The 15,808-nt window shown below is 43.0% G+C and overlaps 1 protein-coding gene across 2 annotated transcripts in view; it reads right to left on the bottom strand.

Annotated features, from left to right (window-relative positions):
• Positions 1-488: 488 nt before the first annotated feature.
• The window catches only part of aplp1 (amyloid beta (A4) precursor-like protein 1), a 35,785-nt gene continuing 20,465 nt past the window's right edge, over positions 489-15,808 (bottom strand). The window contains exons 8-17 of one of the 2 annotated variants that reach the window (XM_031576838.2): positions 15,294-15,368; positions 14,750-14,908; positions 14,521-14,649; positions 14,297-14,396; positions 13,195-13,362; positions 12,310-12,333; positions 11,707-11,774; positions 10,628-10,693; positions 8,989-9,132; positions 489-1,174 (exon numbers count right to left, since the gene is read on the bottom strand). In XM_031576838.2, coding sequence (XP_031432698.1) covers positions 1,076-1,174; positions 8,989-9,132; positions 10,628-10,693; positions 11,707-11,774; positions 12,310-12,333; positions 13,195-13,362; positions 14,297-14,396; positions 14,521-14,649; positions 14,750-14,908; positions 15,294-15,368 — 1,032 coding nt within the window. In that variant the 3' untranslated portion in view covers positions 489-1,075. The remainder of the gene's footprint in view (positions 1,175-8,988; positions 9,133-10,627; positions 10,694-11,706; positions 11,775-12,309; positions 12,334-13,194; positions 13,363-14,296; positions 14,397-14,520; positions 14,650-14,749; positions 14,909-15,293; positions 15,369-15,808) is intronic. The other variant, XM_031576839.2, reaches the window with a different exon arrangement.

The raw sequence follows: 15,808 nt of genomic DNA, 5'->3' as shown, positions 1-15,808 counted from the left end.
TGAGGCTAGCCTGATCACGTCTGTCACTGGCCACAGGTGTGAGGCTAGCCTGATCACGTCTGTCACTGGCTAACAGGTGTGAGGCTAGCCTGATCACGTCTGTCACTGGCTAACAGGTGTGAGGCTAGCCTGATCACGTCTGTCACTGGCCACAGGTGTGAGGCTAGCCTGATCACGTCTGTCACTGGCCACAGGTGTGAGGCTAGCCTGATCACATCTGTCACTGGCTAACAGGTGTGAGGCTAGCCTGATCACGTCGGTCACTGGCCACAGGTGTGAGGCTAGCCTGATCACGTCTGTCACTGGCCACAGGTGTGAGGCTAGCCTGAAAGGTTACTAGGCACCACCCACTACTGACAGAAAAAGCTGGAGCTGGAATCAATGACCATCAAAAGGAGCAATGGCCTAAAGTCAACTTTAAATCGGGCCCAGTTTTTAGAAAATTGTTATGAAAATATAATACAGTCAAAAATGGAAACTACTTCATATGTGTTCAAATATCAAAAGTTAATTGACATTCCAAAGACAACACAATAGAAAATTCAACCAAGCCATGGTAGACAATTCCAAAGCAGCCACAGATCTACCTGCATGACAGTTGGAAAGAGGGTATTTTTTATGATATGCTGCTCCATTCTTCTCCAAACATACCTTAAGGTGATCGTGGCAAAACAACAAATGAAACTCAAAAGTTCTGTTAGAGAGGATATGACAAGGATAAGAGGTCACATAATCAGATGGGATCAAAAGTTCAATATATGAATTTCTGTGTTGTCAAAAATAAAAGCGAGCAATAAAACAGACGTCTTTGAATCTTCAGTGTTTGTTTAGGATGTTTTGATCCTAAATTGTTGTAGCTGCAACTAACTGATCAATGAAAATTGAAAATGATAAAAATGAAAAGGTGTCCAAGCTATTGAGTTCACGAAGACACTGAACAGGAAACTCCCTTATTCACTCACACATTTAAGATCATATTGTATATTAGGTAGTGCTCTCCGTTTGCTGTTAACAAACTCAATGATTGAAGGAGTAAAACAAGCAAAAATAACCCTCAACACAAAAATCTTAACCCTCAGTTCATTTGCTCAAAGAATGTGTAGGTGGGATTTTCATAGCCATGGTTCTGCATCTTGTTGAGTTGCCCTTCCTCTGGGGTCAGCATGGGATCGACCTGCATAGAGAAACAGAATGGAAGATTCACATTAGAAATGCACAATCTATTAGCAACAAATAGTGCTCAAATCAGCACGGCATCATGACCAACCCAAGCTGTATGAGAGTGACAAGAGCACAACTTACCCGACTAAAACAGCAGTTAAAAATAAGATTAAGTGGTGAATATCTCTAAAGCACAGCCTAATTTAAAATCCAGTATTACTTCTTTTAATTCATCTTTTCCCTTACTGCCTTCTTGTGGCTGTTGCAAATCTTGAATCACTTATGATATTGATAATGAAGGGACGGAAAGATGCACTTCATGTCAGAATCGTTTTCATGGACATAACAAACATAACTAATATTGCTGCAAAAGATACCCTGTAAAATATATGATTCAGTCCTCTTTACACATCTGTCTGGGCCCTAGTTTGTATAGTTCAGTTTGATTCAGTCCTCTTGACACATCTGTCTGGGCCCTAGTTTGTATAGTTCAGTTTGATTCAGTCCTCTTTACACATCTGTCTGGGCCCTAGTTTGTATAGTTCAGTTTGATTCAGTTCTCTTTACACATCTGTCTGGGCCCTAGTTTGTATAGTTCAGTTTGATTCAGTCCTCTTTACATATCTGTCTGGGCCCTAGTTTGGATAGTTCAGTTTGATTCAGTCCTCTTTACACATCTGTCTGGGCCCTAGTTTGTATAGTTCAGTTTGATTCAGTCCTCTTTACACATCTGTCTGGGCCCTAGTTTGTATAGTTCAGTTTGATTCAGTCCTCTTTACACATCTGTCTGGGCCCTAGTTTGTATAGTTCAGTTTGATTCAGTCCTCTTTACACATCTGTCTGGGCCCTAGTTTGTATAGTTCAGTTTGATTCAGTCCTCTTTACACATCTGTCTGGGCCCTAGTTTGGCGGCGAAAACAGCTGGTGGAAACAACTTCTGACCATGCGGTTCTAGGGGCTGCCATAGACTCCCATGGCAGAAGAAGATGTACAATAATAATAATAATAATAAGAAGAAGAAGAAAAAGAATACGTAGAAACCCTCTAGGTGGCTGTTCCCAAGCGGAAGAGGAAACGGTGAAGGTGTGATCAAAGGCACTAAGTGTTTCTGTCAGGGAAAGACAGAAACAGTTGAGTATCATCGGACGATTGACGAGAAGCTCCGGGTGCTATCAGTGGTCTGCTGCTGAATGTTTAAATCCGGACGGTCGGGTCCGAAGTCTTTCACTCTCTTCTCGTCAACATCTAATCGTCGATTAAACAGTGTTTCACATGAAGATACAACTGAGTTTTCAGTCAGCGATGTCACCATATTCACAAAATCGAAGTTTCTGCTAGCTATGCTGCTCTCGTAGATGCTTGTTGTGGTAAGGGAATGATACAGGTCGCTGATTCGCCGAATAGTCCAATCACGTTGAAATAAGAACGATATGAAACAATGTCATTGGTTCTGGCGCAAAGATGTGCGACCCAGAATCGAACTTTAATCCACTAATGAAAAGCTGTCCATGCTGAAATGACAGTGAAAAGTTAGCTAGCTTTCATAGACTTTGCTGTAACCGGCGCCCTTGACCTGAAAGAGGGCCTTTGGCAATATATTATGTTCGAGAGGCTTACGGTCTCCCACACACATTTAACACGTAAACACGGTACATTTCTTATTTTAATTATGTGGTATATAATGTTTTTTGACATGTCTTAGAAAATTTGAAGGGAGGCGGCGTACTAGCGCCCACTATTGACGCCCCACCACTGGGTTTTACTGAAAGATGTAAAAGCATGGACGACTAACAACTTCCCGCTCCTTCAGTTTAGATAAAACTGAGGTTATGTTTACAGGCCATAAACAATTGAGAATGACATTATCCAGCCATCTACCCACACTATATGGCATCTCATTAACATCCAACACAATCATTCAAAATCTCTGTATAAGTGACAGCAGCGGTGCCCGTTTCAGTTTGTTGCCATGGAGAATGCGGTCTTCAGTACTCCCTTTCCTATCACTTTCACCAGGGAAGACCTACTGAACATCTGACAGTCCACTCCAGAAACTTTTTCACCGGCCTTTACACACCCAGAAACCTTTTTAGAGATTTTGGTCGGAGGGGCAGCAGCTCTCTGTGGAGCTTGGACGAGGCGCAGGCGCTGGAGCGCTGGTTAAACTGCGAGAGTAGGGGTTCCGAACTCCGCTTCCATCATTACATCTGGCGAATGTCCGCTCTCTGCCCAACAAAATGGATGAACTGCTGCTCTTAAACAGGATAAATAAGGATTTTTCAGGATCTGCTGCCCTGTGTTTTACTGAAACCTGGCTTGGTGAGTCCACCCCTGACAGCATTCTACACCTGCCGGGCTTCCAACTCCACTGTGCAGACCGTGTAAAGGAGTTAACGGGGAAAATTAGGGGAGGCGGCAGTGGCGGCTCCTGAAAAAATTCTCAGGGGGGGCAATTTTTTTTATAATGATTAAGGCGACCCATTCAGTAAGTACATTAAGTTAGCTGATTAACTCATACAGCAATACCTTTTTGTCCACTATTGGCAGCACACAACAGTAATATGTCCCCTCTTGCTACATAGCTAGAGTAGCAAGTTACAGGTGGAAAGCTATGGAAGAAAGTTGCATCCAGGAGCCTTCATAAGCAAACATGATGTGGCTCCACATTAAATTATCCCACTTTTTCATTATCCACGTGTCTCAAATGTTGTATGATGTAACATAGCTTAACAGGACACATGATATGTCCAGTAACATCATAAAGAAGGGGTAACATAAGTCAAAAACAACAATATTTATTGACTGATCTTGAAAGTATTGGCTTACAAAAGCAAAATAAGTCATCACATAAAAAATTATTCAGTGTTAGTGCAAGAAGCGAACTGTGAAACACACTGTAAAACCTATGAAAAGTGACAGTGGTATATGAAATATAGACCGCGTTAGCCACTTCACGACCGCGATTTTCTTTCGTTCCAATTCTTGGATGTAGGATTTCCCTCCCTTTGTAGAAACCTGTTGAATGGATACATTTGGTCTAGGAAGTCCTAATTGTTTTGTTGTCAATTTATCTTCATTAGTACGCCGACTAAAAAGGAGTTTCTGTCAAAAGAGCGAGTCGAGTTATTGCACTGGACAGGGCAGCCATCTTGACAGAATATGCCTCCGTCGAAGCTGTATGACGTTCGTATAGGCTTTTACGTCCACTACTTATGACAAGACCAGGAGGGGCGAGCCCTCCCGGAAGCCATAGAGAATGCATTGAGAGCTCTGTTTTGTGAAAAAAATGGATTTAACATGGGAGTCAATGGGAGAGGTCTGGGGCGATTTTCATTTCGCCCCAAATCGCCCCAGAAGGGGTGGGGCCATTTGAAGCACGACTTTAGGCTGACTGAACGACTGTTACCTGATTCGACAATGACATAGAGAGGCAGATCAGACGGTCTAGTGGTAGAATCCGACAGAAAAAAAATTATTACATTTAAATTTAGGTGTCATTTACGCGACTTAGAAGGATATTGCGTTTATACATAAGGATTTTTTTTTTTTTTTTTTTTCCTTTTCCCCTAGGCAGTGCGTCGCCCCAATCGTCCTTATGGACGAGCCGCCCCTGGGAGGCGGAATCTGCTTCTACATAAACGAGGGTTGGCGTACAGATGTCCCAGTATTAAGGATAATATGCACTCAACACCTAGAGACTATATCCATCAACTGCAGACCGTTTTATTCACCACAGGAGTTTTCCTCCTTCATTCTGGTCGGTGTCTACATACCACCTCAGGCCTGCGTTAGCGAGGCGCTACAGCACCTGGCTGACCAGATAACCAGCATGGAGAGAAAATATCCAGACTCCCTTTATTATCCTTGGGGATTTTAACAAAGCAAACCTCAGCAACGAACTGCCAAAATTCAGGCAGCAGATGTCCCACCAGAGACAAAAACACACTGGACCACTGCTACACAGTTTTAAAGGACACATATGAGAGTGAGAGTGAGAAAATGGACCAACGAGTCAAAACTGGAGCTACAGGCCTGTTTTGAGTGCACTGACTGGAGTGTGTTTGAGGCTACATCTACAGACCTGGACAAACTTACTGACACTGTGACATCCGTTTTTGAGGATGACATGTGTGTACCCAACTAAACTTTCCGCACCTTCAGTAATAATAAACCTTGGTTTACGGCAAAGCTCAGACAGCTTCGAAAGGCCAAAGAGGAGGCCTACAGGAGTGGGGACAGGATCCTATACAACCAGGCCAGGAACACACTGACGAAGGAGATCAGAGTAGCAAAGAGGAGCTACTCTGAAAAGCTTAAAAACAGCTTCTCATCCAATGTCAGTGTGGAGAGGCCTGCAGGACATCACCAACTACAGGAAACCGTCCCCCCACACTGCAGAGAACCCTCAACTAGCCGACGATCTGAATGAGTTTTACTGCAGGTTTGATCACCCCACATACACAACCCCCTCCCTCCTAACTCCCCCCCGGCACTGACGGTCTGTGAAGAAGATGTGTGTCAGCTCTTTCAGAGACAGAAAATCAGGAAGGCTCGAGGCCCAGACGGTGTGTCACCCTCCTGTCTGAAAGCTGTGCTGACCAGCTGGCCCCCATCTTCACACAGATCTTCAACAGATCTCTGGAGCTGTGTGAAGTCCCCTCCTGCTTCAAACGCTCCACCATCATCCTGGTTCCCAAGAAACCCTCCATCACTGGACTGAATGACTACAGGCCCGTCACCCTGACGTCTGTGGTCATGAAGTCCTTCGAGAGACTGGTGTTGACCCATCTGAAGGGCATCACAGGCCCCCTGCTGGACCCTCTGCAGTTTGCCTACAGAGCAAACAGGTCAGTGGATGATGCAGTCAACATTGGGCTGCACTACATCCTGCAACACCTTGACTCCCCAGGGACCTATGCAAGGATGCTGTTTGTGGACTTCAGCTCGGCGTTCAACACCATCATCCCAGAAGTCCTCCTCACCAAACTCACCCAGCTCACTGTGCCTGCCTCCACCTGTCAGTGGATTACAAACTTCCTGATAGACAGGAAGCAGCAGGTGAGGCTGGGAGAAATTACATCCAGCACCCGGACAGTCAGCACTGGTGCCCCCCAGGGATGTGTGCTTTCCCCACTGCTCTTCTCTCTGTACACAAACGACTGCACCTCAGGAGACCCGTTTGTTCAGCTCCTGAAATTTGCAGACGACACAACAATCATCGGCCTCATCCGAGATGGAGATGAGTCTGCATACAGGAGGGAAGTTGAACAGCTGGCCCTGTGGTGCAGTCGTTACAACCTGGAGTTGAATTCGCTCAAAACTGTGGAGATGATAGTGGACTTCAGGAGGAGCCCCCCATCACTGCCCCCCCTCACCATATTGAACAGCACTGTGTCTGCTGTGGAATCCTTCAGGTTTCTGGGTTCCACAATCTCCCAGAACCTGAAGTGGGAGCCAAACATCAAAACAGTCATCAAAAAGGCCCAGCAGAGGATGTACTTCCTGCGCCAGCGGGAAGGAGCTGCTGATCCAGTTTTACACTGCAGTCATTGAGTCTGTTCTCTGCACATCCATCACTGTCTGGTTTGGTTCGGCCACTAAACTGGACAGGAACAGACTACAACGGACAGTCAGGTCTGCAGAAAAGATTATTGGTGCCGACCTGCCCACCATCCAGGACCTGTACACCTCCAGAGCCAGGAAACGGGCAGGGAAAATCATTGCAGACCCCTCACACCCTGGACATAATCTGTTCCAACTCCTCCCCTCTGGCAGGCGCTACAGATCTCTGTACTCCAAAACCACCAGACACAGGAACAGTTTTTTCCCCCTTGCCGTCACTCTAATGAACAGTTGACAAATTATTATATTTTATTATTATATTATATATTATATTTATTTATTTTATCCTAAACTGTTGTGTTATACTGCATATTTTCAGTTTCAGTACATTGAGAGCAACTAAACCCAGAACAAATTCCTTGTATGTGAAAATGTACTTGGCCAATAAAAATGATTCTGATTCTATTCTGATAATTATCAACCAAGACCTCCTACTTGACTTGCCCATAAAATAGATCTCAAAGACATCATTTTTTAAACTATGCAATATTGCCAAAATCAGAAAAGTCCTATCTCTCCAAGAAATGACTAGACTACTACTGTAAAGAGCTTCCAACTAATACAGAATATCGCTCCTGTACTTGCCTCTCTGCACTGGTTCCGTCAAAAGTAGAATTTCTCCTTCTAACATACTAAACGGCTTCGCTACAAATGACCTCAAGGAATTCATTGTCCCCTACTTCCCACCAAGACCACTTGGTTCCCAGAGTGCAGGTCTCGAGCCCCCCTCCTGTGGAATAATCTTCCTGCTTCCATCCGAAAAGTGGACACTCTTTCTATCTTTAAATTGAGACTAAAGACATTTATCGCATCCTATAGTGATGAACAATGCATCAAAACCCAGCACCTGTCGCAACATACTTCATACTTCTTGTGAGCCATGTTGTTGTTTTTAGCAGCAGGGGGCTACAGACAGCGCATGCTGTTCTGTGTAGGAGGGCCTTATACGGATCATCGTAGCGTGTGTTGAGGCTGTCGCCAGCCAGTTGGGCCCTGTTGTGTATCCTGCCATCCTTGCTATCCTAAATAAAATTTGTACCATTAATGTACCATGTCAGCAAACCATGACTCAACATAACACAACAAAACTAAACGTAAACAAAATTCCCACACACCATGCCGGGCAGCCTCTCCCCCTTCTTCTTCTTGTACTATATCATTAATATAATATATATATATATATACATGATATACATATAAAGTGCTTTTTCAAAGTCACATTACGCTTGAGCTGACACAGGTTTTTATGAATAAAGTAACGGTGCAAACCCGTGACAGCGACGCGTTACGCTTCCATCGCTTTGAGTGGGCGTGTTGTAGCGTGTGGAAATATCATTTTCAAACCGTCAGAGACGACACCAAACAATCTGATGGGCCGCTGCCTGGAAAAATCACTCCTCATTTGCATAGGATTCAACTTTTTCCAACTTTTATCAGTCGCGTCGCCCAAAACGATGGTCTACGTCACAATGGATTGGCTCCCGTTGAAATGCATGGGATTAGAATATCGCGTCGCTCGTAACGGTGTCATGGGTTTGCACCGTAAGTCTACCTGTCTCTTGCCTCATGGTTAAAGAGACTACAGCTGAGTAACCATGGTTACTTCACAAGCCTGCTTTGGATTGGATGGGAACATACAGTAACCATGGTCACTAGCAAGCCTGCTTTGGATTGGACGGGAACATACAGTAACCATGGTCACTAAGAAGCCTGCTTTGGATTGGATGGGAACATACAGTAACCATGGTCACTAACAAGCCTGCTTTGGATTGGATGGGAACATACAGTAACCATGGTCACTAGCAAGCCTGCTTTGGATTGGACGGGAACATACAGTAACCATGGTCACTAACAAGCCTGCTTTGGATTGGACGGGAACATACAGTAACCATGGTCACTAACAAGCCTGCTTTGGATTGGACGGGAACATACAGTAACCATGGTCACTAACAAGCCTGCTTTGGATTGGACGGGAACATACAGTATGCAAGTGCAATTTTGAGACATTTGGGTCACCATAAAACCCTTGTTCCTGAATATTTCCAATTGAAAATCTCATATTTATATTGTGCCTTTGGCAACACAAAACTATCAAAACATTGAATCCCAGGGGATTTATATTGTGCCTTTGGCAACACAAAACTATCAAAACGTTGACATTTCAGAAAGCTAATCATGCTGGTGGAATCATGGCATCATTCTTACCTCTACGATACCATGGCTGATTGTACCGTATGGCTTGCGGCGCACGAGCAAAAGGCTGATTACCATGACCATGGCGATGGCTACAGCGATCACCAACAGTCCGACCATAGCCCCACGGTTAAATGTCTCCAGTGCATCAGGTTGCTGGGGTGGAAAAAGGGAGGAAAATAAAAAAAGTCATTACAGAGAATACGCAATTTGTCAACTTTATTAAGATAACTTCAAATGATTTAACTCCCTTTATTAACATTAAATAATAAAACGACTCATAGCAGCTCATTTTAGAGTGATTTTCAAAAACCCAGTTTTTCCCTTGGCTCTTCACCTTTTCTTCAGACAGGATGACAGCTGATACTAACCTAACAGAAGTAGAACCCTGAATAATAGGCCTCAGAGCATTGCGATATTAGGCTTTTCTTTACGGCTAATGGCTTTGTGGTTAAAGTCAATAATGTTGTTACTGAGCAGCACCTACCATTAAAACAACTACCCATTACAACCCGTAGTCTTTTTGAGAGTGGGAAATACTACATCTAGCTAAACTGGCCGCTTCTGGGGCTGAATACTGCCCCTACATTATGTCTAATTGGTGTAAGATTACCCTCATTTTCTCCTAAGTGATAGGTGCCCACTTATCCTTTACGTAGTTTGAGACAGAAATGGAAAGCCTACAGACAGCAGCATTACCAGGATATCACGGTGTACATGCTACATTGCAACTCCGTAAACTTCTAGTTTGATGCAATCAAAACTGTTTAACTGTCTTGCTCAGTAACCATAGACGTGAAAGCAGGCTCGTTTCATGAAACTTGCTCAGACGTGAAAGCAGGCTCATTTCATGACACTTGCTCAGACGTGAAAGCAGGCTCATTTCATGAAACTTGCTCAGACGTGAAAGCAGGCTCATTTCATGAAACTTGCTGGATGAGTGGAGCAGGGGCCAAGGACTCGGCAGCTGAGAACCGCAGGTTTGAAGTTTGGGCCTTCAATGACCAATTATCAGGTTTATGTTTTTTTCAGCTCGATTTGTGTGTCTGTTTGTCTGTCTGTCTGTCAGCAGGATTACGCACAAATGACCCGGCTGAAACGTTTGATGAAACTTGGTGGAGGGGATCAGCAATCAGGGGCACATGCAGGAATCGTTTCCTTTTCTTTAACATTGTGAGAAAGGGCATATTGACCTTGGCAGAGGGATGTGCTCTCCTAGTGCCCTTCTAGTTTTATGTTTGTTTGTTATTTTTTGCAGGGAAAAAACAGGTTTATAGTTGGTACTGGGAGTGTCGCCCCAGAGAACAAATGTACTGTTATACCGTTTCCATGCACCCTTTTAGGCACTTGAGATATGGGCCACAGAAATGCATGATTTATTGTTGTTGTTATATTTACTGTTGAAGCCATATTTCTTGCATAACCAACACCCTATCCTCAAGTAAAAGCCTAGAACTAAAGAGACAAGATAATCCAATAAATGTTTACTCGGCAACATCATCAGTTGGGTTTACTTACCCGGTTTTAAGGTTGCTAGTGTTTTCTGTCACGTTACCAGACAAACCCACTGCAGTATATGCAAGTTATTTTAGAGGACAATGTAGACTATATCAGTGACTCATAAACCAAGTAACTGAAAAGAAGGACTTACCAGCTCATCCCTCTGAATCCCAGAAGATTTGTACAACATTTGCGTCACTTCCACGGAGACGTCGATCTACAACAATAGGTGTGCATTTGAATATATGGGTCCTTTGGTAGATGTACAGTATATCACTTTTGTACACTGCTTTTTTCATAGGTAGTTTACAATATTAAACTTGATTTTCTTTGATTCACACACACACTTGGGGGCGCGAATCTCCCAAGCATCAAAAAAGACTTAAGCCAATGCCTATTTGAACCTTGACTTAAGCCAATGCCTATTTGAACCTTGACTTAAGCCAATGCCTCTTTTAACCTTGACTTAAGTCTATGATTTGTGCACCTTGATGGCAGTTATTTGCTTCAGTTAGAGCAAACCAAAAATCTGGGCGTTTCTTGTGTTGACTCCATTTACGCGCATCAGACTTTTTTTTGCATTTGACCTTGTCATCAACAGTGCTTTTTAAATCATGAATCTCCAAACACTTTAACTTTGAATTAGGCCTCCCACGTGGGTTTGGTTCATTGACTTGATTGCTGAGTTCATGTAATGCATTGATGCTTTCATTTTCATACAGAAAGGTTTTCATTTGGGGCTATTCTCAATACAGGTATCCCCTTGCTTTCAGTTTCAAAATCAAAGACTAGTATATGTTTTCAAAATCAAAGGCTAGTCTATGGTTTTCCATAGATTTGAATGACATTCACAAAGTGAATGCGGGAAATCCATGTTCCAGGTTTTTCCTGACAGCCAAACTAAACCAAGGTATGGCCAAGTTTTCTTTTCGGTTAAATAAAGCACACTTCATTCATGTGACCACCTTCATTCTGATGTGAAGTGCTGTGGGAATGATGGGGCGCTTAGGAGAGAGTACGTGGAACTGCACTCCGTGTAAATGGAGGCGCACAAAAAAAAGCACAAAAACAGAACACACGAATGGGGAAAAAGGGCCCTTAGTGATCAAACACAATTAAGAAACGATCACAATTGATTCATCGTTGACATACAATCATCAATTTTTTAAAGACAGTTTAGGGTTGGTTAAGTTGTAAAAGTAGCATATAGTTCATGACATTATCTCTCACCTTCTCATCATCCTCGTCTAAGGCTCCCCTCTCAGATGTAGGGGAGTTATTCTCTTTAGTTCCAGAAACTGCAATGACATACAGTAGAAAACAATTTACATTCATCGGTAATGGATAAATGTTTTCATTACATTTTTTGAAATGCACCATAAGGCAACAATTCCTCTTTCACAGGTCACCTGGACTACATCTTATTGTCCGGCATATAGTGCGGCCCACAGTGCACACCTCTAAGTTTGAATATTTATTTGTTTTTGTTTCTCCATACTTGATATCTGTATCAGTTCAGTTTAACCATACACAATATGTCAACAAGATAAAGGCAAGACCCCCCACTGAAACTTCAACAATGCTGATGCTCCATCTTTGGTTTAACCCACTGCACCACCACACAGAATGTTATTTGATTTGGGGGGACCAAATTATAGCCACACTGACCACTTTATCAGGTACACCTTGACACTTGCTTATTAATGCAAATATTCCTTTAGACAATCATGAGGTAATGTGTGAAAGCATGCAGACATGGTTTACTTTAGGGCGCTCCGAAACAGTGAAATGTGTTTAAACTCTGATGCGCAGGAGCAGTAATCTCTACTTTACCTTTCTCAGTGTTAGTCGGGGCCACTGGTAATACCCATGCAGCACAAACCAGAGAGAAAGACAGAATGAGGCTCATTTAACAATGTTTTGAGATTACAACCTCTTTTTGAAAATAGACGTTTCAAGCGTTGCACAGCAACCTATTCCTCGCTGACTTCAAGTTATACTGAATTTCCATTACAAAAATGATATGAAAGATGTGAATTAGAAGCACAAAACCCATTGCCAATGGCAGTGTTCATTTTGCAGTGGTCAATAAAGAAATATCCAAACGTTGGGATAGCCCATTCAATTCAATGGAACTTTTGGCAACATTCTGAGGAGCTGTGTAATAAGATTTGTTATTTCATAAGTTGTTTTCAAATCCAAAAGGTGTAAACAAATAACAATCTGTTTCGTAGTTTTTTTGTCCTCAAGAGAAAATGGGTGTGGGATCGAGAACTGTCATTTTTGATTTTGTCAAAAATACAAAGGTGTTTTAATTGAAGGGGAATCACTACTCCATTCAGAACTATAGGAATCTCAAGATTCAACAAAATATTACACCATCCTTTCCCTCTGTGGTTAGGGGAACTTCCTAAACTCTTCTGACCCATTACAACTTGTTGCCTATCTCATGTGCTACTAAGGTTAAGGGCTGCACCTAGCTGTCTAGAAACAGCCCAGTTGCTATGCTATGCACGCGCTTGCTTGATCTGGGTTCAAAGTTCAAAGTTTCATCTTCACAATATGTGTAAGAATAAAATGGAAATGAACAATCTCACTTACTTTGATCTGGTGGTCTAGGGGTATCTATGAATATCTAAGCTGGTAGGGTATCTATTAATATCTATGGGTAGGGTATCTATGGCAGTATATTCTAACAAGCCTGTAGTGTTAGCATACCAAACTTCAGTGGATACGGGCGGCTCTGAAATGCGTGTTCTTCCTCTTCGTCGGTGTCATTCTCTTCTGCACCCTCAGCTGTTAGCATCTCCTCCGTGGTATGAGTCTCCGAGTAGGAAATAGTCATAAGCTCGCTGATGTCTTCATGCTCACTCTTGACCAGTTCATCTGTATGCGCACACACACACACACACGCACGCGCACACGCACACGCACACGCACACGGACACGCACACACACACGCACACACACAGCCACACACACACGCACACACACACAAACAAACATGCAGATAGTGTTTTTGTGACTGGTAAACTAGCTATATACTTCTACTATATACTATGTTAGATCTAGGTGAATTTCATATCAGACTATAACTCCAATACCAGACCACATCTCAAATAGGCCCACATTCTTAGTTTGCATAGCACTGTGCCAGAGCCATCAAGCTTGGCTCCTGGCCTTTTGTCCATGTTGGGAGCCATCACACGTTTGTGTGTCTTGGAGCCAGAACTATTAGACTCTGATTGTTGGCTTTTGTTTACAGCCACGACAAGATGGTTGAAGCCAAACATATTAGCATCTATAGGGCCCTACCTGGCCAAACATATTAGCATCTATATGGCCCTACCTGGCCAAACATATTAGCATTTATATGGCCCTACCTGGACAAACATATTAGCATCTATATGGCCCGACCTGGCCATAGCCCAGTTCAAGCTAGACCTCCCCTTAGACCTCCAGACACACCCACCCCCTCCCCTTACACCTGTGTCATTGTTAATATGTTAATTCTACATTATAAGAACTGTATATTTCTGTCATGTTGATAGAAGACTCTCCTCGTAACAGGAGACTCTCCTCTCATCAGAAGACGCTGCCTCGTGGCATGCGACCGTGCTGTGCCGAGGTAACTGTGGCTAGTGTCGGAATAAACCCTATTATTTCGCTAAGCCGTCTTCCACAAGTCTCTTTCTCTGAACAAGCTAACAGGGAAATCGCCCAAAGTACAGCATACTCTTTCAACTATAAGGAGAACTATATAAAATATTACCCATATTTTGAGCATTTTATGTTAGTAAAGGAACATTGAGTGGCTTACCAATTTCCTGGTGAAGCTCCTCAACCAGTGTCGGAACTCTGTGCAGCAGAGCCAGGCTTTGGTTCACTCGCTCCTCAATGACATGCAAGTGGGTGTAGACCTACAAAGAACATTCGCCCATTAAACACTAATTTAATTGTACTAATACTTAAATACTGAATTGTATTTATGAATAAAAGAACAGGTAGATGGGAGAATTAAAAACATGGATCCTTCGTTCTCACCTTGAACTTCATCTGCTTCGCTCTCTGTGGATCGACAGCCTCAATATGCTGGTAGTGGCTCAGTGTATGCTTCCGATCTCTCTGTTCTGCTGCCATGTAGTGCTTCAACGCCTGCAGCACGCTCTCTGGCTGTATGTTTAAGTGTATTCTCAATGTGAATTTGCATTGAATAAGCAAACTGGTTCATGGAAAAGCCCCCTCCTGCCCCCAAGGACCCCCACCCCCTTACCTGTGGATTTTCACTTTGCACAGCGGCGAGGTAATTCTTGAGGGCCAACCGGCGATTGCTATTGAGACTGGCCACAACACGAGCCAAATGGGTCTCCACAAGTCTCCGACGCTCACCGGCCACCTGCTCCTCCAACGTCTGCAGGACCGACTGGAAATGCTGACAGAGACACGGAGCAAGAGTGAAGTGAGGAGGGAGGAAGGAAAAAGCGATTCAGCTCAAGAATGAGGCTGTGGTGAGAGCTACATTTCTAGAAACAGCATTTTCATTGTCATTAAATACAATTGATTTGTTAAAAGATTGATGGTAATGTACCATTTCGAAATTGACTCTATATAAACTATACTGTTTTTATGTTTACATACCAATAAACTGATTTCAAATTAAAGTCATTTTTGGGGCCATCATTTCAGGCTAATCATATAGCCATTGCTGAGAAATGAGGGCACTTTACAGCCCTGATACGAGTTTTTACTATGACACTACCCACTTATTACCAAGCTGTAAAGCGCTACCAAGTACTCTGTCCATCTGTGTTCTGTACCTCATTCAAAGCTTGACGTTCAGATTTAGGTAAGTCTTTGGATTGGTTATCTGCTTCTGCCCACTCCTTCATTATCTGCCAAAGACAGTTAAAAATGAATGGCATCATTTATTTTGAAAGACATTTCATTACATAGTAATTTGTAGATAAGGGGTAATTCAAATGAAAACTGATGGTTACACCGAACAAAGGAAAGATGGATTTTCAAATTCTGTTGAAGTGATTAATTCCAACTTGGCAGATTGATTCATGCAAGATACAATAACACAAGTCCGCAACCAGAAACACAAATGGTCATATGGAGACTTGTGGCCCCTCAGTTCAGCATCTTAGATTTATTAAGTTTGATTTTGAAAGCCGGAAACGTTGTTTCACTTGTCTTCATGATGAGTTTATTGGAGGGATTTCCATAAGCCATTGCAGGAACTCTGCTAACAGTTTTATGTGTGCTTGCTAATATTAATTGTACTTAGCTAGTAATATAATTGATGTTGTGCTTTGACATTCACCATGCA

Source organism: Clupea harengus, chromosome 11, assembly GCF_900700415.2.
Source record: "Clupea harengus chromosome 11, Ch_v2.0.2, whole genome shotgun sequence".
Classification (NCBI taxonomy): Eukaryota; Metazoa; Chordata; class Actinopteri; order Clupeiformes; family Clupeidae; genus Clupea; species Clupea harengus.
This window is presented reverse-complemented; position numbering and strand designations above follow the sequence as displayed.